This window comes from Centruroides vittatus, unplaced genomic scaffold, assembly GCF_030686945.1.
Source record: "Centruroides vittatus isolate TY-2023 unplaced genomic scaffold, ASM3068694v2 contig_1213, whole genome shotgun sequence".
Classification (NCBI taxonomy): domain Eukaryota; kingdom Metazoa; phylum Arthropoda; class Arachnida; order Scorpiones; family Buthidae; genus Centruroides; species Centruroides vittatus.
Window position 1 is genome coordinate 333,702 of NW_027120776.1, and position 26,107 is coordinate 359,808.

Here is a 26,107-nt window from a genome sequence, read left to right on the forward strand (position 1 = left end):
TGTTTCTATTTCGCTTGTTCTTTGCCTTATTTTATTCATATACATTTTAAATATATTATATTTCGTACTGACCGGAATCACGGATTTATAATTAATTATTTTGAATATTTGTATTGGTTTAACATATTGCTTGTAAATTAATCTATTATTTTAAATTATAATTAGGCACAATTTAATTATCCAATCTGGTGTATTTATTTTTCTTAAAGAATTTTCTATATCTTCTATTGTTATGCTAGGATATCGTATGTTTACAACATCGAGTGATATTAACTTCATATTTTCATTAATTGTTATATTTTTTAATCTATTTAATAAGTCATCCACATTTTTTATACTATACCGAGAAACTTCTAATAAATTTAATTTATCCTTTAAATATTTTTCTAAATTATAATATACGTAATTTTTAACAGGATTTTTATGAGTTTTTACCCTTATGTTAAATTTCGGTGTTCTGTTGTCTTTTCTTTTTATGTAGTCGATGTCTTCTTCTGTTACATGCTGTTGTATTTTTAAATTTTTAAATTCGTTTTCTAACGATTTTATTAGACCATTTACTGGATCTTTGTTGAGCTGTTTATAACTTCCTTCTTGGATTAATTCCTTAATAGCTTTATTTTCTTTTCTTTTTCCATAATTATTATTTGTTTGGTTTTATCCCCTTGAAGTATTTCTAAATTATTTTGTGTTAAAAACAATTTAACATTATTTAAATTTCTCTTCTAAAAACTTCCATAGTAAATGTTCTGTAAAAACTGCGATATCTTCAGTTTTCAATGTTTCCGGTCCATTATAGTCTAATCCTTGATTTAATGTTCTTCTGACAGGTTCTGGTATCTTTACGTCTGTCATGTTTAATATTAATTTTCTTTCATATTCTTCTTTTTCTTTTAAGGTTGGATATCCTTTTTGTTTTTAAAAGCAATTTGTTATATTTATTTAAGAAAAACTTACCCGGAAGAGTCCTTCTGTTCTTGTTTCTGTGTGTCTTCTATTGCCAGAATTTTCACTTGTTGTTTCTTCGTTATTTCTTTTGTTTTTCCTTCGTAATTTCTTGAATTTGTATTTTTTGTAATTTATATTAGATTTTATTATTAATTAATTTATTTTTTCTACATCATGTCGTTGTAATTTTTTGCTGATACTCGCTGGTAAACTCAACGTTGGTAATTTTATCGCTTCTATTTCACATAACTGTGAATACCATATTTCTGTTTTTAAATTTGTTATTTCTTCAGCTGTATTCCCCATTCTCTGCGTTCTCCAATTTTCTAGAAATTCGGCTATAGATTATTAAATAATGTTTAATTATTATGCTTTTGTGCAATTAAATTTATTGTCGGGAAATGTTTGTGTTTTTAACTAATTTTAGTTATAATTGTACCAAAGAATTGTTTTTTTTATTGTTAATTGTAGAAAATGTCGTTTAAAGGCCTGTTGAGGAAAGACTAACAAGTCCGAAACACATGTTTAAAGTGTATGTGTTCGGGTAAATTAAATAAAGAACATTATTTTTGATCTGTGAGACTAAATATCTGCATCCATAATTTCCAGTATAATAAGTCCTGTTAATATATAGAAAGTACTAGTATACAAAATAAATTTTAAATAGAGTTAAAAAGGACACAAAGGCATAATAATTAATCTGTACAAGCTCTTCTGTTTTGTTTTGTTGACTTAAGAAAAAAAATTTCCATCTTTCTTTCTTTTTACGTCTATTCCCAAGTAAAACTTTACTTCTCCTAGATTTGTAATATCATAGTTTTGTTTAAGAATTTCTACTATTTTACTAATGCTTATTTCAATTTCTGCACTAATCAAAATATCACCCACATATAGCACACAATATACAATATTTTTCCCTTCACCCTTAGTAAACAAACAGGTATCCGCTTTGCTTTGTTTAAAACCTTGATTAATTAGAGTTGTTGCTATTGCCTCATTCCGTGCTTTGGCAGCTTGTTTACGACCATGAATAGCCTTTTGTAGCTCGCATACTTTTCCTTTTTCTTCAAATACTATAGGTTGTGTCATGTGAACATCTTCATTTAATTTCCATTTTAAAATGCAGTTTTAACATCAGCATGATGTACTTTCATTCCTTTATATGCAGCTGCAGCTAAAACTGCTTTAATAGTTGTATGTTTAACAACTTGTGCAAATATTTCATCAAAGTCAGTTCCAAATCTTTGATCATAGTCTTTTGCTACTAATCTTGCTTTGCATTTTGTTTCTCTTCCATTTTCATCATACCTTGTCTTGAAAACCCACTTACATCCAATTGCACTTTTATCTTGTGGTAAATCAACTAATTTCCAAGTTTCTTTTTCTTTTAGTGAATTAATTTCTTCACTCATTGCTTTTTCCCATTTTAGTTTTTCTTCCTTTGGTAATTCCAGTATATCTTCAAATGACTTTGGATCTCTATGTGGAATTTTAACTTCAACTATAAATGTCAGTTTTTCTGGAGGTATACCTTTGGTTGATCTTTCAGACCTTCTTAATGGAATTTCTGATTCTGTTTCTTCTTCTGTTTGCATTTCTACAGATTCTGTTTCTTCTTCTGTTTGCTCTTCTGGAAAACTTTCATTAACATGGGAAAATTGGAAGATATCTTTAGTATTCCATAGTTCATGTTTTCCTTTATTTTCTTTTCCTATATTTATTTCTGGGAATTTTACTGATCTGCTTATTATTACATTTCTATCACCTGTGTAAATCCTGTATCCCTTACTTGTCGTATCATACCCTACAAATGTACAGTACCTTTAGTACTTTTCTTTCACTTTGTTTATCCTTTTCTACCCAAACAGTGGACTTGTGTTGCTTTAATATCATAATTCTCGTGAACATTTTTATTTGTTCTTTGTCTCTTAAAAGCATCTTCACCCGCCTTATTTTTGTTGTTTAAATGCCAACATTCATTTTTATAATGATTACTTTGTGGCAGTAAGTGAAAAATTTCTTTTCTTTGTAGTTCCACTTTTCTGCATTTTTGCTTTTATACGCTAAGGCTTGTCCCGACGAACTTTGTTTACTTTGTAAACGCTTTTCGTACTCATCTATCAATTTACTTGTTATATAACCTTGTGTTAGTTCTATTTCATCCGTACTTTCCAATTCAGTTATTAAAGTAAAATATGACTCTGGTAAACTACATAGCAGTATAGCACCATAAGTGTGACTCTGATCTGTTCACCAATGCTTTCCAGGCGTTCCTTCAATCCAAGAATATCTTTTATGTGATCCTGCATTGCGGTTGTAATAAAATATTAATTTTAATTAATTCAAAGTACGTTAAAATATGAAAATAATCGCCTAATATGAATTTATATTTTAGAAAATACAACGGAAAAACTGACCCGAAGGACTGGCCTTTTTTTTTGTTATCGAATCTGTTTATCAAAAGCAGATTCGATAACAAAAACAGTCGATTTTCCCAATATGTAAATTAACATAGCACACTCTCGGCCATAGATAAAATTTGTATATATTTTTTGATTATTTCCTTAACCGTTTAATTAAAATTATATTAGACATCTAGAATTTTAAAGAATATAGAAGATAGGAAAAGATTTGTTATGTTTAGGGAAATTTTCTTAATTAAGATTACCATCGCCGAGGGGTACCCTTCTTGTTCGGGAATTTATTCCTGGAAAAGATTTAGACCACGTGCAGGAGGAAAAGAAAAGAAACTGCAAGTGGACGAAGACAATAGTGTAGTGGACAAAGCACTCGCCTTGTTTGCACGAATACTATTTTTCTTGCTTTTTTTCAGATTGAACAAGACTGGGAAATAAAGACACGGAATTTTACTGGTCTAAGAAGAAGAAATGAAGTGCGCTGAAATTATACTGAAAGAATGTCCAAAAACAAGGTAAAAGGAAACTCGTTTTCTCGTTTTCTTATTTTTCACGCACACAATTCCAGTTTTTAGCTCTAACGGTTAGAAAAAAATGATGAAATGAAATAGTATATTTGTAATGTAAAAATCGACTTTTCATTAAATAATTACTATTATATAGATTTAAAATTAACTTAATCAGAAATAAAAACTGAACTACTCGCTTATTATCTCGTTACACATTTATATTTCATTCAGACTTAATCGAATCTATTTTTTTATAGTGTGATTGATTACTTTATACTGTATTTAACGGTTCAAGAGCTTTGACAATAACAAAACAATTAAATTCATATTATTCAACGTAATTCCTGCACAGACGAAGGCCGTGGTAATTTATTTCAGGGCTTTAATATTTCAGGGCTTATCACAAACAGCAATCAAATACGTAATTATTTACGATTGTAATAAATTGTTCTGAAATACTCGATTGCCGTGTTTGGTAAGCTTTAAAATACAAATCGAAAATACGTTGAATAATAATAATGTAAGAGCAAGCAGCACAATTATTAATATTAAGTGTCATATTGTTTATTTAAAATTATCGACAACGTTGAAATTAAATAACTTCAGTACATAAAAACAAGCTTCAATTATATGATATAAATAGTAGAAATTCCCCATCAAGCATGACTGAATGCTTTTTATGAGAAAGTTAGAGATTGAAGCTAACGGGTTAGTTAGATTATTACTAGTGATGTAACGAATATTCGGTTACTACCCGGTATTCGGCCTATTCGGCTTATTTTTTAGGTATTTGGTATTCGGCCGAATACCGAATACCTAAAAACAGGAGTAAGAAATAACAAAAACACAGTAAATTAATCATTTTGATAACTTTTATTAATGCTGAACATTAAACTATAATTATTAAAGTTAATAAGAAATAGCGTCTAACTCTAGTATTAAATTCTTTCGTAATTAAATAATAATATAGCCTTTATATAGCCGATATCTTATGCCATTGATGGCGTGTAGGTTAGAATGTATCGGGCATTAATGTTATTGTTTAGTTAATTATGTTATATTCGTATTCGCGTATATTTTAATATTTTTTACGATATTTTAAAATGATTTACGAAACGTTTTATTGAAACTTATCGTATTTAATGAAATAATTATTTATCTATTTCTAGAAGATGAGTAACTAATATATAATTTATTTTATATATAAAGCAAAGAATGACCATTTCTCGTTATATACAAAATATAACATTTGAAATCATATTAATTTTAAAAATATTGACAAAAACAATAGCAACAAAATATCACAAAACTTCACAAATAGAAAACCCCCAATAATATATTTGAACTGTTCCACATCTGGGGAGAAACTAAACCATATGTCCCCACTAAAGTATTGTAGCGCTTCGCAGCTATTATATATATATAATATATATATGTATTTTTTTTTTCGTTTGTTTCATTTTATATATTTGTTTTTCGTTTATGTCGTGTCGCGTGTATGTTTTTGTACGGGTCCTTTTCGTTTCCTTCCGTGATACCCCCATCTACCTGCTGGCTGGGCTTTCGTTGTGGTGATTGGCCCGTCGTGGGGTCACGTGGGGCGGAGTGACGTCGGCTAGCGGGAAGTTATAAAAACACGTGTAACTCACGTACGAGGAGTTTTCTTTCTTCTTTGACCTTGGACTGCGTCTTGAGGATTTGTTGGTTGGCAACCTGAAGACGTGGCGGGCCGTTAGAGGAAGAAAGCAGAGGTAAATCGACGAACGCAGGATAGGTGAATTACGGCGCTGAAAGGGAATCGACTTCCATCGAAGGAATTATACGAAATAAATAAGGGATTACCATGTAACAACGAGGAGGACTAACTGTAGTATCACCGTGGTCAACGATTTTTGTATTACAAGAGAAAGTTTGTATATTTAGTCGTAATAATTGTCGGGTAAAATAGGGCCTCGCGTAGAGAGAAGGAAACTTAGGAGGGTGATAATCGGACAGTATTAAGATTGTAACGCGATCGGACTTCGGGACTGAGTCGTGTATCGACAATTAATTGTGTTTTTCGTCTCCAATAAACCTTTGTTTGTTCAATTACACGCTTCCGACGACTATTCATTTCCACTTTTTTGGGTGTTATTCCCTTTCTTTCAAACCCGCAGACCACGTGCTTGCGGAGTTCACAGTATATATCCTTAGGGTACTGTTCAGTCTACAAATACATAGTAAAAATAAAATTTTACTACTTAGAGTTAAAAAGATCGATTGCAAATAAAATAACTTGTAAGTTATAACAACTTACATCTAAATACCAACAACTGCCGAATCATATCGGGCTATTTACGGCTATTACATAAATTATAAACCAATTTGGCACTAGACCTTAGGCTCCATCTCATATTAACTTTAATAATTATAATTTAATTAATTAATTTAAATAATTTAGACCTACTGGAAGAAAAAATCGTAGTGACAGCGGGCCAATAGAGAGCGGGGTCCTTGCCATAATGCGGTTTGCGCGCTAATTTTTATATGTGCGTTAATCAAGCCGAATAGTTTGGCCGAATATACTATTCGTTACATCACTAATTATTACTTCCTATTAGTAATAATCAGCCTATAATCAACCTGTGTTTAACAATATAAACATAATAAATTAATTTATGTATTGATTTATAAGTTTTTTTTTTATCTTTAGATGTTTCATTTAGCTTAGATTATTTAGGCCGATACTGTAATTTTATATACAATATATATAAGCGTTATCTAAAAGTCTCCTCTACCTCAATATACCAAACATATCTTTATTGTATATTTTACATACGTTATTTAAATATATTAATATTTTCAAGAAGGTTTGTTTACATTATACACAGAAAATACTGGACGTCAGAAAGGTTTCTCTGTTATTATTCATGCCCTCTTCACTTTCAACCTCGTGTAGCTCTGACCTAGATAACAGTTCGGGGTCATCCTCCTTAATGTAGACTTCATGACGTCATAAAAGGGGTGCGTGAGCTAAACGAAATACGTTAGAATATTCGGATAGTGTCTTGTTTTTGTGGTAATCATTGATACTTTTCTCTAGGTTAGAAAATTTATTTTACGTTAATAATTACTGTCCTGGCTGTGACATATAACCGAAGGAAACTGTGGCCATCGGTAAAATATGACGTTCCAAGAACAGACAAACGAGGGTCGTGTGTCATGTCCCCAGTAAGGTCAAATTTAATGACTATTTTACTCGTTATTCCCATTGACAATTTTTTTTTATAAAACTCATCCCTACCCTAAAAAGTAAGCTTTCTGCTACTTTAAAAGGATTAATAATATACAAAGTTTTTAATTATTGAATATCATAACAAATGGCGGTAGACACACACAAATTAAATGTTTCCCAGTAAGTTAAGCGACTGGTTGCTGGATTGTTTTAATGAAGTAAGTGATAAAATTTAATATAAGCATTTTAAATTTTAAATTAATTTTACCAAATGTGTACACTGTTAATAGCAAATAATTAGTGATGTAACGAATATTCGGTTACTACCCGGTATTCGGCCTATTTTTCACTATTCGGCCGAATACCGAATACCTAAAAACAGGAGTAAGAAATAACAAAAACACAGTAAATTAATCATTTTGGTAACTTTTATTAATGCTGAAAATTTAACTATAATTATTAAAGTTAATAAGAAATAGCATCTAACTCTAGTATTAAATTATTTCGTAATTAAATAATATTATAGCCTTTATCTAGCCCGATATCTTATGCCATTGATGGCGTGTAGGTTAGAATGTATCGGGCATTAATATTATTGTTTAGTTAATTATGTTATATTCGTATTCGCGTATATTTTTATATTTTTTACGATATTTTAAAATGATTTATTACGAAACGTTTTATTGAAACTTATCGTATTTAATGAAAGAATTATTTATCTATTTCTAGAAGATGAGTAACTAATATATAATTTATTTTATATATAAAGCAAAGAATGAGCATTTTTCATTATATGCAAAAGATAACATTTGAAATCGTGTTAATTTTAAAAATATTGACAAAAACAATAGCACTAAAATATCACAAAACTTCACAAATAGAAAACCCCCAATAATATATTTGAACTGTTCCACAACTGGGCAGAAACTAGACCATATGTCCCCACTAAAGTATATCCTTAGGGCACTATTCAGTCTACAAATACGTAGTAAAAACAAAATTTTACTACTTAGAGTTAAAAAGATCGATTGCAAATAAAATAACTTATAAGTTATAACTTACATCTAAATACCAACAACTGCCGAATCATATCGGGCTATTTACGGCTATTACATAAATTATAAACCAATTCGGCACTAGAGGTAGACGTTAGGCTCCATCTCACATTAACTTTAATAATTATAATTTAATTAATTAATTTAAATAATTTAGACCTAATGGAAGAAAAAATCGTAGTGACAGCGGTCCAATAGAGAGCAGAGTGCGCGATCCTTGCCATAATGCGGTTTGCGCGCCAATTTTCGTACGTGCGTTAATCAAGTCGAATATTCGGCCATTCAGGCCACGCTCCTAGCCGAATATTTGGTATTCGGCTGAGGCCAAATATACTATTCGTTACATCACTACAAATAATTAAAGAAGAGAATTTATATATTTTAAAATATTTAGCGTAGTGAATGGAATTTTAATCGCTATACGATATACTTTAAATATGAATATGTCTGATATTTAAGATCGTTTTATTTTTTCCATTTAGCGAACTTTCATTTTGAAAATACAGAGAACAGAAAGTAACAATAGGAGAAGAACGAAATTGGATCTTGCAAGAATGAAATCCATTCTTCACTCTTAAGCATTTGTGTCTTACAGACTTGAACGTCGTCAATTCCTCTTTTAGGAAACGTGTTATGAAAGAAATATTTGTTAAAAATACAATATTCATTCTATTCGAATTTAATATATTATACAATTTTTAAATTTAACAATACGAATGAATAGGATTATGAATAAAACTTTCTAATGCTAAAATAATCAATTTAAATTAAATTTTATAGAATTTATTTCTCGTCTGTCGTTATTACTTTCAGTTGTTCTTTGGACGAAACACAAAGTTTAGAAGAAAATATTTTCCAAGCTTAAAGAAGAACTTGTATGTTAGATACTGTTTTACTTACATCGATGCTCCTCATTTTAAAATATAAACGAAGAAGAAGGAGAGAGATCCATTCCTTGGATATTGAAATAAGGATCAATGCAAAAGCATCAAGATATACGAACACTTTAAAAATATTTTACAGAAACTGTTTACTTTAATATGTTGTCTCTGATTAGCTGTGGTTGAAAACATTAATAATACGATATATTTATACGCGAACTTTATCATCTCTATAATTGGTTATTGTGTTTTGATGCAGAAAACTACTTTAGATATAAAAATGTTTATTTTTAGTTAAATATTATTAGTGGTTAATTATTGTTCTGATTGAAGAAAATTCATGTATCGTACACACATAAAATATTATTTAAAACAATTTTTTTAATTGCAGATAAAAGGAACCGAAAGAAATTTTCCTGTAAACACTGTAATAAGAACTTCATATCTAAACGAAATTTACAACGTCATGAAAGTACACATACTGGAGAAAAGCCTTACACTTGTGACGAGTGTAAACAGAAGTTTACACGAAAGGAAAGCTTAATTACACATCTTCGAATCCACACCGGAGAAAAGCCTTATATTTGTGACGAGTGTAAGCAGAAGTTTTTAACAAAGGGAAAGTTAATTAGACATCTTCGCACCCACACTGGAGAAAAACCTTACACTTGTGACGAGTGTAAACAGAAGTTTACACGAAAGGAAAGCTTAATTACACATCTTCGAATCCACACCGGAGAAAAGCCTTATATTTGTGACGAGTGTAAGCAGAAGTTTTTAACAAAGGGAAAGTTAATTAGACATCTTCGCACCCACACTGGAGAAAAGCCTTACACTTGTGACGAGTGTAAACAGAAAGTTTCATCGCAAAGGGAAAACTTAATTACACATCTTCGCACCCACACTGGAGAAAAGCCTTACACTTGTGACGAGTGCAAACGAAAGTTTACGCAAAGGGAAAACTTAATAAGACATCTTCGCACTCACACTGGCGAAAAGCCTTACACTTGTGACGAGTGTAAACAAAAGTTTGCGCAAAGGGAAAACTTTAAACACCTTCTGACCCACACTGGAGAAAAGCCTTACAGTTGTAACGAGTGTAAGCAGAAGTTTACACAAAGAGAAAGCTTAACTAGACATCTTCGCACTCACACTGGCGAAAAGCCTTACAGTTGTGACGAGCGTAAACAGGAATTTTCTCGAAAGGATCACTTAATTACACATCTTCGCACCCATACTGGAAAATAGTCTTACAGTGTGACCAAGTTTACGGAAAAGGAAGCTTAATTTCGAATCCACACCGGGTAAAAACTGTATGAATGTCCACAGAAATTCATTCGAAACATTGACCTAAAAAAACATTACAATATTTATAATCACATGTTTATGGAATTATAAAATTCGAAAAAAATACATCTTTTTTTGTTGATGGACAGAACTCGGTATTTATTAGCACACGTGGTTTTAACGCAAAATTTAAAGATTTCGAATTTGCTGAAATTTTTTGTTTGAATATACAGAACAGTGTTTATGTATAAGTTTGTTGGAAACACGCTTTTCTCTTAACGAATTTCATTATCAACTTCATATCAATACCAGAATTGTTAATATGTGATTAAAATGTTATGTTAAACGTCCTTGAATAAAGAATTGTTCTGTCACAATACTTGTCCGTATTAGTTACAGTTAATATTAATTTATTCGATCAGTAATTAAGACTGCAAAGTTTGGTCTGATCCCTAATACAGGAAAGTTTTGTTAGCTGGTAACTGTACTTTTGTCCCTGCCGCGGATATAGAGATTCACGTGTTAAGGGATTCGGTTAGTTTGAAATTCGAAGTAAAAATTTTCACCGAATATGTGTAAGTTAACTCGTTCGTTTCGATCAGTGTTATTTAACTATTTTTACCTGATGGCATGCTCGAACCTCTCATCTGGTGTCAAAAATACAAAACTATTTCATTCCAAATACTATTTCTCACTACACTAAATCGAGTAAAATTGTATAGCACACTTTATAGTTAATGAATTATTTTAAAATAGTTTGTTTTTATCTGGATTAAATTTCTATAGCTATTTAAATGTATCAGAGGATAAGCTGTGGTTTTTCCTAATTATATTGTCATACGTATGTAATAAAACAAAACAGTAAAATGCAAATTTATTTATTTACCATTACCTATTCACTAAACACATGTATAATATACAAGAACATTATGTACAAAACTTTTATTTACAATATGTAGCAATATAACAATTTTACATATTACCGTATTAGCCCGAATATAACGCGATATTTTTCGACCATTTATTTTCCGTTAAAAAATCGACTCGCGCTAAATTCGGGGTTTAAGTAATGGAATGTAATATAAACAAGGACATTTTCCTACAGAGATTGAAACGCGACTGAACGTCAGACCTAGCTCGACCGACCACTTCAAAACAACCATGTGATCTAGTTAGTAGGCCTGCGCTTTTGTTTGCATAGCGCTACTATAGTAAGGCTAAGTCTCCGCTTGTTCGAAGTTCATTAGTCACGTGATTTTTCGACCGCCTTTTAGTCACGTGGGCTCTCACAGACGCCATTTTTTATCTTAAAATTGTGAAATCTTTGGCTTCGCTCGAAAAATTATTATTACATCTTTCTTTCCTTTATTTTCTCTACTTTTAAACAATGTAAAATATTTCTATATTGACAAAAATGCTTTATTTGTGTCGAATTTAATGTAATTTGATACGTAAAACGCAAAAAATAAACATATCAAATTTCAACTTGCTGTAATTTATCTCATGTTTCACCGATTGCCATCGGGTTTGTTTGTAAATGGGGAAGAAATATGACTCATTCAAGTTAAGTCAGTAGAAATTTCGTACTACTGCGAGAAAATTTGTCAATAGACCCGCTTTACCCCCTAACGCGAAAGTCAATAATGAATAACGGAAGTCAATGAGTTCTCATTCTGAAAACAGTTCAGATTCTGAATAAACATTTCCGTTTTTTGTTGTTACTTACGTAATATTAATTTTGTTTTACATTACTTAATTTTATTGACATGAATGTAACCTGTGTTATTAGCTATATTCGGGCTAATACGGTATAAAAGAGCTTCTTGTCTTGAAATTTGTTGAAACTAATATCATAAATACTATAGTAGAGATAACAGAGACTTGTCACAATGCTACTGGTAACATTAAAAATGATAGAAGATGCATTCTGATGATAGAAATGTCATTTTTATTTTACCAGTAGCAGTGTGATAAGTCTGTTATATCTACTATAGTATTTGAGATATTAGTTTCAACAGATATCTGTTTAAAACCTGAATAAATTAAATCGAAAATAGTTATATTTTCGATTTTTTTACGTTCTCATCTGTAATTTAAAATTATCATGATGTTGTTTTTTTTTATAAACCAAACACACGTTTTCTTCCTTTATACAAAATAAAATATATAATTCATATACAATTCTTGATATAAAATTTTAAAATGTGATTATAAATAAGGTGTTTTTGACTGAATAGTAGAAAAAAAGTTACAGAAATGCTTGAAAACAGGAAAACTACCTACTAACCAAATAGATAGATAAACTTCTTGCCTAACAGCTACTCTAACGCCAACTATCGGCAATCTGAGAAATTAATTCTACCGAAGAGCATAGCGCAAGGACCGACTCTGGTTAAAGGTGGAGGGGGTGTGGAGATACAGGGGACGTATGTCGTATCTGTAGTTGGCTCCGACTTAATGGCGATCTTATTCGTTATTAGCATTTACAATTTTCTTTTTATTCTATCTGTTAATTAAATAAGTTAAAATTTCCACAGTGATGAGGATTATATTCTGGAACATAATCTTCATCACTGTCTCAAACAATTTATTGATACATTCCCATATAACGTAAATAAGCCATCTAAGTTGTACTGTATAAGAGGGGCTAAAATGTTACATTAGCCCAAAATGGAATGTTGCTGTGAGAAAAATCAACCTATAATAGGATTAAAGTGATTTCAAAGATATCATTGTAAATAAGCCATTATTAATAACTGCCTTTTTCCATTACATTAGTATTATTTAACATATTTGTTTTTACTTAAACAAAACAGTCGTAAACCATAAATTATACACCAGCAATCAAATATTTAAAACATTTATTGTATTTTGGTTATCATAAAAACTCTATAATTTAAAAATTACAATTATTATGAAAATTAACTAAAATGCATTTTGGAACTCGTGTTCCCTGTCTAGTTAGAATATTGTTACGTATAAAACCAATCAATTTTTAAAAAACTACAGCTATACATTGGCGAAGTAAACTTAATTCATTTTAGATTATATTTGTTTTATTTATGTAAAAACGAATATGTTAAATAATGTAAATAAATTGACAATCTGGCAATCGTTTGACTTTAATATAACTATTGGACTTTCAGATGTTTATAATGTAAATAAGTATAAAAAATGTGACACGAGAGTCAGTCTTGTATCCTAATTTACCATTACCAAATAAGGACTGTAACAATAGACAGGGCCGAGCAGTGCCACGATCCAGAGAGGCGGCATAAGGGGTAGGATTTCGAAGCACTGTTGCCACGTCTACCGAATTTTCGGTAGATCTGCCGACTTTGAGTCCGGTCTCCCGATCTACCGATTGAAGCACCAAATCTACCGAAAAGTTGACGAAAATTTAAAAAAGAAATTTTTATTTTCAATGTATCTAAAAATTATTAATAAAGCATTTTTTTTTTTGTACCTTTATTTCTTATATATTGTAAAAGGATTTATTGTAATACAAAGTCATTTCTGCTGATCTATTTAGCGCCCTGTATTATGTATGTAGTAACATAATCATTGGTTGCATTATAACAGAAATCGCAAAAAATGTAGTCTTTTTAAGCGCGCAATAATTAAAAGAGAGTTTCTTAATGAACCAGACAAAACTCTTGGTGAGAAAAATAAAAAAATATCAGAAATCCAAAAATGAGTGACCAAGAATACGATAGTGGTGGTGAAGGCTCTAATACTACCGGTGTTACTAAAATAAAAGAAATATGAACAATTCTACGAACACAAGTGGAAAGCCCTGCCAGAGTTCAAAGGATGGTTAACCCAAAGTAAAAAAGGGCGACAATTTGCACTTTGTAAGCCATAAAAATTTCAAGTGGAAAAGACGCTTTACTTAAACATAGTGTAGGGAAATTTCATATAAAAAAAGTGGAGACAATCTCAAGTAAACAAGTCTCAATGATGAAAACTTTTGCTATATCCGGATCAAGGCAAAAACAATTGGTGGCATCAATTAAAGAAGGTACGTTTTTGTGATAGTTTAAAAATAAAACTGTTTTATATTTAGTATTATTAATGTTATTTGTTATTCAGGGGAAATACGTTTTTCAGCATTCGTAGCAGAGCGCAACCTGCTTGGTCAGGGAACATCTGCCGAAATTAATTATGAACATTTGTCTCGACTCAAAAATTGCTCAAGGGTTGGCATGCTGCAGAACCAAAACAACAGCCATTGTAAAGTACGTTACCGGTAACGAGGGTTTTCTTCAGGTTTGTGAAGATTTACGAAATAAGAAATTTTCCCTTATCGTGGATAAATCAACGGATCGGAGCGCAATAAAACACTTATGCTTTGTTGTAAGGTATTTAAAAGATGACGTTATTCAAGATAGTTTTTTTTGGTCTTGTTAAATTAAGCGCTTCTGATACATCTACCTTATATAATCGCATTGCTGAAATGTTTAACCCCAATCAGTGGCGTAGCGTGGGTGTCAGCCGCCCCCTTATTTAGGTATTTTTACAAGATGATATTATTTATTGTGAAATTTTACCGCCCCCTATACGTGCCGCCCTCACTACGCTACGCCACTGAATTACCGATATATACATATGCCTATTTACTAACAACTAAATCTCGCTAACAGCATTTTCATGGTCATTCTCGAATTCGGTGCACAAGGAAATTTCGCACCGGAGGCAAGAAAAAGTTTTAACGAATCTAAAAATGTGGAATTTTAATATTTATTTTGATAAATATCGAATCTTTAAATATTAAATTTTATTAAATATAAAAGTTTATATACGCTTAAAACAATTCAATTTATAAATTTAATTGTTGAAATAATTATAATTCTGGTTTGGACGTATACCGACTACAATCTTTTTTATTTAAGTTCAACGTTGAAATGGATTTCCTCTTGTAATGCATACTAGCGACCAATATTTGCTATTTATGGTGAAATATGTTAACAGTTAAACACCGATTTAAATACAGTGTGAATGTCCGTATAATATAAGTCGCCTTCTCCATTTATAGACGATTAAACAATATCGTAACACAGTCTTTAAACTCGACAAACACTGCCTTATGTCACTTTGCCGACCAGCTAACTGTCGTTGTTCTATGACTATTAATGTAATCGAAGTGGAACAACGAGTCATCTGACACTGCAGAAGTGTCTGGCAGTCAATTGAAAAGGAAAAAACCTAATTCGGGATGAAAAGTCAAGTCCAGTGAATTAAGTCGTAGCCGAGTGAAACGTCATTTCCGGGTAACAAAGTCGCATTCGGGTGGCAGTAACATTCGGTGAAAAGTGGACACGGATGAAAGCAAACCTCGGCAGAGAAAAGGCTTATTTTATGCAGCAGAAGAAAAGCATTTTTCACCAAGGCTCTTTCCGCTTGACGGATGTTTCCACCATCACTTTCGACTCTTGTCCATCGAGTCTTATCTCGCGTGATCGACACTCCACCGTCCATTCTGTAACTTCCGGGTAGAGTCGTCCCAGGTAGTCGACGACAGGCGTGGCGCTATCGTTCGGAGTGATGACAACCACCCGTTTGTTGTCGGGTGTAGGCGACTCGCGCTCTTCGCGCTCCTCGACATCTTTCGGAAGCACCCGAATCACTCGAACCGAAGCGGAAGACGACGAGGCGCTTTCCTCCCGCTTATCGTCTGCCGAGGTGTGCCACTTCTTTGAAATTCTCCATTCTGCAAAAGAAAGACACGACTATTATGAAAATGCAACTTGTATTCGTTAAGAAAATATGCGTATTTAATGTAAACTGTAAGATTTCTAATGAAAAAATAATTTAAAGAATATGACAGATGATCGTCTTAATTATAACAAAAAGTCACAAATAAATATTGTAATTTGAACTTTTCAGAGATTTTTAATGTTTGATATATAATTAGAGAAACCGGATCGTGTCCATTGCCATAACACAAAACGTGTGAAAATAGAGAAAACGTGATGACGAATAACCTGAAATTATTCTGTTTAATTAAAGTTTAGACTATAACGGTGCAAATTTCATATGGGATACGATGTGTATATAAATTATAAACTATTATTAATGTACAGGTACTTGTTAATTTCCATTTTGCTTTAACAATTCGATTGGCCTTGCGCTTAACGAAAATTAACAATGACAAGAGTAAAAATTACGTCCCAAACTAAGTGGAAGGATTTCATTCGTCGTCTCTGCGAATAAACCGCTCAACGACCCGATCAATTGTCGCGCAAATAGCGATTTGTCGGAAAATCATTGACACTAATTATGGCTTAACAATGTTCAAAAATGCATAAATATAGAAACACCGTAGTCTAACAATAAACTCGCAGAAAATAAATAAAAACTGAAAAAACACTTGAAATAAATAATTTTTAATCGCACGAACTGAAAATACAACCGTTCGCAACAATAAAATTCTGACAATTTCTTATTACAGAGTATATACAGACTTTTATTGTTGCGTTGCCACGAAATTTAATATTAAAAGTATGGGCGAATTTCGCGATTTCCGCGGACCTTTCCTTGCATATACTCGTGCATTCATGTTAACATTAATATGTAGGCAAAAACTAATATTATCGTGTTTTGTAATGATCATCTCGTATAAAGTTGAATAAAAACTTTGATTTTATGATGACCCTTACAACCGAAAAAAGAATAAACTTCTATTATAGTAAACCCAATTTTATCAACATTTGTAATTTACGCTATAATCTATTAATAAAAGTGAAGGTTTGTTAAATTAAGTGTCCGAATTTCATAGATAAAAGCTTGTACATCGTAGGAATATTTACGCTCTGAAATAAAAGGAAGATGATGAGATCTATTGAGTGACTCTACATTCCTCTTCATGATTGATTTATTTTTACGTTTAGAACGAATTATAAATCTCATTTCAGATGTGTAAAGCCATTTGTTAGAGAAAAGAGAAGAGAAAGTAGTCTACACTGGAAATTCGATATGTAATGCAAGTTGCCACCGGGCTGCTGACAGTTAGAATCGAAACACGAAGAATAGCTGATGACCCCCATTTATCAGTTACGAGTGTAACTGATAACAGAATCGTAGACACTGTTGCCCGCGCCCATTGCTTACTCTGTGTTCAAATGCACCTATCCGACTACGCAAATTGCCACCGGAAACTAACTTTCAATACAAAACAAGGAATATCCGTGGTTAACAGCTTCGTCTTATAAAGTGACGTCTGAGTACGGTGTAGACATTGATAGAAAAGTAATAATTAGTTTTACTTGTAATTGTATTTAGATGCTAATCTTACACACATACGAGCATAATTGTATACCTGATTGTTTTCTCAAATAAAAACTGTATTGTGATGTCCTCCGCCATGATTTCTTTGGAACCCACTTAAAGCGATATTTAGTGTCGGTTTAATTAAGTACAGCTGACGATATTAGCCGTTTAAGTCAGGATGTTACAATTACAATATTTCAGCTGAAAAAAAATTCGAAAAGAATTGGAATCGATAAGACGAATTGATTCGTAGAAATAACTTCAGCATGAGTAATCCAGTGGCGCAGCAGGGGATGGGCGAAGGGACCCTGTCACCTTTACAAAGTAAAAGGAAAAGAAACAATAGTGAATCTTCCAGAAGTATTTTCCTTACTAAAATTCATTTTTTCTAAATTTATATTGTGTCGTGTGTTCAGTGTTCAGTTTCTATGTCAGGTATTAATTGGCTATCAAAGAGGATGGTAATTTTATTGAATTCGCATTAAAAAGTGTTTTATCCGTTGAACTCGGCTCCCCAAGATGAAATATTGAGTGTGCCGCTGAGATAAGAATTACAACCAGGAACGTCGAAATGGGATAAATTTAGAAACACGAGGAATGTTCTGTTTTATACGTTAAAAGCGATGTCTTCGAGACTATTACCATTAATAATAATAACAGTTTTAAAATATTTTTAATTATAATATAATTTAAAATGTTTCAAAACTATTCTGTAGTATTTTTATAAATATTTATTTATTTAAAACATTACAACAACGACATTTCAGTCTTCATTCAGATTTCAAAGTGCAAAGTTCAAAGCATATTGAATGATTAATGAAATCTTTTGTTTTCGATTTTAAAGTTAATGGAGCGTAAAGTTACTTTAGTTAAGCTGATGGAAAGAGCTTTAAGAAATTTCCGCTTTAGTGGGCAACACTTTTACACCTGTGTTACTCGTTTTTGTTGTTGGGCTCTTTATATACGTTGTTTTGAACGAATAAAAATATTTAATCAGAAACGACGCATAATTGTCCCCGAGACTGTAAAATATTGGAGACAGTCGATCGAGAAAATACGATATTGCGTAAAACTGTAAACAACAACGTGAGTAGAACACGTGCTCTTTACTAATAAATCGGAAAATATTTATGTCCGAACAGAAGATTATGTGTAGAACTGCGTTTCTAATTTTTCCTATAAGCAGATTAAAATACAATTTCGTATGTGACAAACTTGATTTGACACACAGTACGTAAAATACGTATATTTTGTGGCGGCAGCCATCTAAACGTGTGTGGACGTCGCTGCTAGCTTAATTAACTTAAAGCGAAACTGTCTTTTAACAAAGAGGCTTTTCTAGTTAACGCCACCATTGTTCGTTGTTCATATACATTTCTAGAATGTTCAGTGGTACTCTTTTGTGTCTTCCCTAATGGCTTCTTCTTTTTTTTTTGTAACTCTTTCCGCCCTGCGGGCACTAAGAGGGCCTCTTATAGCAAGCTCATTATGGGTTCGGCCAGGCCCACAATGGGGCGGCCGGGTGGTGATAGACGGGGACCGACATATCCGGACGGACCACCCCCCGAAAAATTCCTGGGGATTTTTCGACTCGTCCGTATTCGATCCCGAGTCCCCCAGGGCGGCAGGCTGCTCACCTTGACCGTCGGCCATCTGGCCGCTTCCCTAATGGCTTTTGTATTGTCGATATGTTGCCTAGGGGGACAATAAACCCAGCGGGGGAAGCTGGACAGAAGGATATATACCGGTGGACCGGTAAATACGAGCCACTTGTTGAAAAGTATTCTTCGTGTGTAGGACTACGTTTGACCGGCGAAGACTGCATCGTCTCCACCATTCACCATTTTGAGACAAGAGGTATCAATTCACTTCGTTTCTTCTATATATCTCTTATATCTGTTTTCTTAGTTTTAAGATAGGCTAAGGCGTGGCGAGTTTCTGAATTATATTTTTCGCCGCAGTACGGTTTGTAACGTGGATCGCGATTCATAACTGTTGTTGAACAGTACCTAGCAAACTCGAAATTAATGTGTTTTTGACAACAGACTTTCCTGTACTTTCCCTTTGAATAGCGACAGTTTACGTAGTTCAGATTCGCAAATAAAAGCTGAATTTAATGAACAATACTCTTTATTCATTTATACATAAGAAAAGTTTAATTTTAAAATTTATGTAGGTAATTGAAATGTATTAGATATAAGCAATTTAGATAAGAAATGTTTTGTTGACGATAAGTTAATTTTCAATACACTTTTAAATTATAGAATAAAGTTGAAATGGGTTTTGAAAAGTTTCGTGGTACCTGTCCCGGACGGGAACCCTTAATGGACAGTTTCAGAAAGTTATTTTCTTTGCGCACAATGAGAACACATCCGGAGGTATGTATTTTAGTTTATTTATAAGATAATTGAAATCCCGAAAAATGTTACTAGATACAACTTAATATACAGTCAAACCTGTTTTTATGCGGGGATAGGGACCGCATTAAAAAAAAACGCATAAAAAAAATCTCACGAAACTTCACGAATGGCTGTAAATAATAGTTTTCGCGACACAATTAAAAAAATATTTTTTTTATGCGGTCAACAGGGACCGCATAAAAAAAGTCTCACATAGAAAATAACTCAAAACCGTACGAAATAGAATTTATTGACAACAGATGTCAGCACTTGACTGCATCGTCTGGTCTATCGTCTGTTTTACATATTTTTGTCCAGGTGGTGTTTTGTTGACTTAAAAAGTAAATTATTTCATTTTTCGCATATTCATGCAATAATATTACTATAATAAGTGCATTTATGCTATAATAAGTTTATTTAGCTATAATAAGTCAACGTAAGACATGACGAATCGCACGAGACTAGTCGCCAACTATACCGCACAAATTAAAAATTCGCATTAAAAAAATCGCACATAAAAAGAGCGCATAAAAACAGGTTTGACTGTATTTATTAAACTCGATATTCTAGACTTATTCCTAAACCTTTTTTAAATGATCGAAGTAAAAAGAAAACCAGTGAATTAAATGAATAGTTTGGCCGGATGGCCGAGCGGTCAAGGTGGCAGCCTACCGCTCTGGGGGACCCGGGATCGAATCCGAACGGGTCGAATAATCCCCAGGAATTTTTCGGGGGTGGTCTGTTCGGATATGTCGGGCCCCGTCCCTCACCACCCGGTCGCCCCATTGTGGGCCTGGCCGAACCCATAATGGGCCTACTAAAAGAAACCCTCTTAGTACCCACAGGGCGGAAAGAGTTAAAAAAAAAAAAAAATGAATAGTTTTTTATTTTTTTTTTTACTTTAGTCAGAATGTATGAAAGTTTTATGTAAAATATCGTTAAATTATGATGAACACATAAATATGTAATTATTGATTATATTAATCCGTTGTTTTCACAATGCAGTCATAGAAATAATTTTAGTAATTTTAAAAGTAATCGACTCTGTTTTCTTTTATCGATGAATTGTATTTGGGATTTTTTAAATAAATAACCGACGTTAATATTTTTTATTTTTATAATACAAACTGGTAATAAACAATTATCTTCTAAATCGTATCGTAGTGCCGTATATTTTCATTTATTTTTATATGATTTATTATTGAAATATTTATCATAAATTGCTTAAATAAAAGGAAACGTGAATGACTTTTTTGATTTTTTTTTACAGCTTGTTCCATTAGTTTTTATTACAGCAACCGCTGCGACAGGAATGGTCTCTTATGTTGTATATCAATTATTTTACAATTTAGATGCAAGGTACGTGACGTTTCATAAAATGTAACTGAAATAAAATTTTTTTATATTACTTGTTACGTCTCATTTCATTTTTACTTTTGACATTTTTAATTAGAAATGTATAAAATTATAAATTAAATAACATGTTTATTCTAATATAAAATTACAGATTTGTAAAAGGAGCCTGTCCGAGATGGGAATTGGTGGATCCCGAGAAACCACAGAAGGTAGGATTTTAATATGGATTTCTATTCGTATTAAAAAGTTTGATTTATTAACTATATCAAAATCAGTTTATTTAGAAAAGTCCTGTTATAGAAATAATCTTATTTTTTAAAAATAGAACAATAGGCTCTTTCCGGATTCTTCACTATTTAAATGTTGAAATTAATCTAAAAGTTAACTGTTCTGCATTTATCCTTCGACGTTTCCTGTATAATAACTACTTTATATTTAATATCAATTCTCCATTACAAAATCTACAAAGTATAAATTAGATTAACATGATTAGAAGTGTGTAAGATCAACAATTTTCCTGTTGAAGGAATAATACAAATGAAAAAAGTGTAGACACGCTTAAATTAAAAATGTCTTAATTGTATTATTATTATGACACAAAATGACTTTTTAAAACTATCTAAAAAAATAAATTCTGAGTGAAATTTAAATATAAATTTTAATTAAGCACATATACATATTTTTTCCAGCTGATTACGATCAATCAAAAATGGGAGCGAATTCCCGAATTGGATGAACTTCGCAAGATTATTGGACCTTACAAACCAAAGTAATTACATTGAAACAAATTAGAAACTCGTGAATTTTATCGACATTTGTTCGGTGTATTTTGTACAGTTGCTTCCTGAATCTTTAACTGAATAATAAATGTGTGACGTTTTAATGTTAAAATTGTATTTAATAAATTAAATGTTTTGAATGAAAGTTTGTGAATGAATTATTAAATCGACTTTTTCACAAAAATTATCTAAAGTCATTCTATAATAGTATTATAGTTTTGAATGGTAAATAAAAATTACTATAAAAATAATAAATTATAATTCATTTATAGAGCTTAAAATACAATTTAAACGTACAGTACAAGCTTTAAACATATATATTACAGTAATTTTATGTTTAAGGTGTATTTTTTCTTCTTGCTGTACTGAATATATATATATATACAGTCGAATCGCGATAAGTCGTCACCCCTCCCGAAAAAATGAATTCACTCCGCAGTGGAGTACGAACTCGCTTTTTTTCAGGAGGGGGAGTCGATTTATTTATTGATATATAATTAATATATTTAATAATATAATAATACATTAATATTATTAATATATATACATATTAAATAAAATGCCTTAACATTTTATGAATTTTTATGTATAAAATAATAACAGATAAACAAAATGAAAATATACAATCTACATCAACGTCACACCAGAATCCAATTTTTCATTTTCTCACGCTAGAGGCATTAAGAATCCTTATACATTACTTGCCGACAATTGACAATTGCGGAGATGATGTTTTCGAGGCGTTCGTGATCGTTGAAAAAGAAAGTCGAAACAGTTAAGTGTCAAAACAAACAACACTAAACAAATTTTTCAGTTTTTCATCTACAGAATAATTGTAAATGGAGAACACAATGTTTTGTAAGTCTATGCTACTGTATAAAGCACTACTGTAATATATCAATTGTAGTTTTGTGGTTTTTTTCCAACTTCGCTTTAGTCGACACATTTCCACTTTCCCTTGGGGTATCGACTTATGCGGAGTCGACTGTATATTACAATTTCCCTTGATAAGCACGGCGAAATACTTTTTAAGAGAAAGTAGAGATTACAAAATTGTGAATGTCTTTCTTGTAGTTGAGGGATGTAGCAATGTTTTACTCTTGCTAGAATGTAAAAGAATTCTTCTAACATTCCCTCTTCAGCGGGAGATTCTGGGTGAAACAATTTAGTATTGCGAATTACAGTCGAATTACAGCTCTATATAGAATTGAAACAGGAACTAATTTGCTCCGCGGTTGACTTTCTCTGACTTTATGTCCGGGGCTTTTATACTTGGTCTACTTTTACTACTGTTTTATATTTGGCGATTTTTAAGTGAATAAAGTGTTGTTGTGTGAGGTAGCGTAACGTAAGACGAGAGCAATTTGCGAAGAAGTGTATCTGCAGGAAGATATTTCCTATTGTAAGGTGACTCTTGTGTTTAGATGTCAGACGCGGACAGTAAATTCGATAAACGTCATGTGCCTGCAGTTGGTCAGGCAAAAACCCGAAACCAGCTACAATTTTAGTGGTTTTATATCCAATCAACTATTTGTGAGTAAAGTAATATGATGTTCCTGTGTTGCCTTACGTGATGAAGGAATAGGTTGACGAAATTCGAGTATTATATTTTTTATATGAAATTGAATCGACGATGTTAAAGGAGACAAATAAATGAATTTCGCTTCGTTACCTGCTGTTGAATGTGTATAAGTTGTGTATCGCAACAAATTAATAACAGCATAATAATATCAAATTAACTTTTTTGTTACGGGCTAGTAGATCAACGAGAGGTCAAACTTTTTGTATTAAAAAAATACAATTTTAAAATAGAATATGAAAAAGTTTCTGTCTTTGATATTCTTTTATAATGGCTCATTGTGTAATCTTCGTTTGACGTCTTCATACCAAACTCGGCATTCTGTCAATTTTAATGGCATGCAACGTGATAATGATGACTCATAATAATTTCATAAAAGCTAAATTAAGACTAATTTAAAATTGATCAATAACTAAGCGATTATAAATAATGCTAGTGTTCTCTGCTTTTACGTTCTGTTCGTATGTATTTTCACAAGTAAAGGGAAAATCTTTTCCACTTGTTTATTTTAGATTAAGAGGGTAAAAAGGGTAAAGGAGAAAAGGGCGGAGGAAAATTCTTTATTCTTATTTTCTTACACAAAAAATTAAATATATTGCGAAGTAACGTCAATTATATTTGATGATAAAACAAAAATAATCACTTTAATAGTAATACAATTTTTCTGCACGGTTGAATTCTAGGCTAAATATACGGTGTAACATATATAAATTTTGTTTTTACGAAACATTTTAACATATTGTAAGAAGGAAAAGGTACGTAAAATTAAAATATCATAACATCTTTGTGTTTTAAATATTTATTCCTATAGGAAATATATATATATATATTATAATGTCTATCTAAAGCATAGTACAGTACATATCATGCATGTTGGCAAAATTTTCCAGGGAAGGACGGACAAAGCTTGCAGACAAATAAATACATCAAGAAATTTTTATTACATTATCTAATTTTTGAGCGGGTTTTCACAAATAGATCATAGAATACAAGATGGCATCACAGTCTTCTATGATTATAATTTGTGGAAGTTTTTACTCGATCCTAAAGGAGGACAAATTGCTCCGTTTACCTTGTCTAAAGACGATCATGATACAGAAACTTATTGACTTCCCAAACATCCCATTCTGTAACCGAAATTAGGTAAAAGCGCATTTAGACGGGTGAGAAGATTATCCCTCTGCGTTATAAGTTAAGGTCTGGTCCGTCTCAACACAGAAAAGCAAGATACCCAGCTGTCGAAACTGTCATTTGTGCCTATTTCTCGTGTCTATTTGACTTTAATTTTTGTAGTATAAAACGTTTCGCTTTAAATTTCGCTTGCATGTTGCAATAGCGGTTAGATTAGAACTTACAGCAAAAAATAGTGAAAATATCTGACGTAACGTTTTTTCGATATAAATAACATCTACGAAGAGTTAGTTGTGCTGAGTAGCGTATTATTGGATGATGATGTTGTAAATTAGGCCTATGTAATTCTTCGTTTGCACTCAAATTAAAGCACCATCTGCTATAGTAGAAGAAATGAGCAAAGATTAAGTCGGCCGTCTTCGACCTGTTATTTTCGTTCTTTCTTCGCCCTACACCTGCACTGTTTTTACGGGGAAGGCGGCCATCTTCGACCCGTTATTTTCCTTCTTTCTTCGCCCTATACGGGCTTTATTTTTACGGGGAAGTCGGCCGTCTTTTATTCGTTATTTTTATTTTTTACTGATTCATCTCCTTATTTATCCAAGTCAGTGTATGACAGGTTATGTGAAATCATGCCATATTTTAACCACTATTTTTGTCTTGTTGATGGTTTTACATGTGCTCATGCTCCAGCAATTTTGTCAACAGCTTGTTTTACATTGAGATCTTTTTCTAGACATAGTTATCAATGTTGCAGAAAATGATCCTCAAAAGTCTGCTTCAGTATTTATCCTGCACAGTGTGAACTATTCCAAGATAGACTATAGAATAGAGGTAATTTACATGTTTTCCAGATGCAGTGGCGTAGCGTGGGTGTCAGCCACCCGGGGCGGAAGAAAATTTTGCCGACCCCTTATTTAGGTATCTCAATTTAAAAGACTAAAATATACAGTAATTCTAAAGAACTTTTCGGCAAGAACAATCATCATTATTGTGTATTGTACAGGTTCAAATTTTTACAAGATATTATTATTTATTGAGAAATTTTGCCGCCCCTAAAAGTTCCGCCCGGGCGGGCCGCCCCTGCCGCCCCCACTACGCTACGCCACTGACCCCAATAATATTCCATATAAAAACAATTTGATAGGTTTGCATCCGATGGAGCTAATGTTATGATGGGAAGTCATCATTCTTTGATGACACTATAAAAAATGATGTACCTAATTTATATATTATAAAATGTATATGCCCTTCGTTTCACTTGTGCGCATCATATCCGTGTC

General features: G+C 32.0%; 1 protein-coding gene across 1 annotated transcript; it reads left to right on the forward strand.

Moving 5' to 3' along the window:
• Positions 1–9,351: 9,351 nt before the first annotated feature.
• Positions 9,352–10,334, forward strand: LOC136985551 (zinc finger protein 84-like; the record flags this gene model as incomplete). The annotated part of the gene is made up of 1 exon (XM_067282857.1): positions 9,352–10,334. A coding segment is annotated over one exon (921 nt), but the record flags the coding sequence as incomplete, so codon positions are not given.
• Between the last annotated feature and the right edge of the window lie 15,773 nt (positions 10,335–26,107).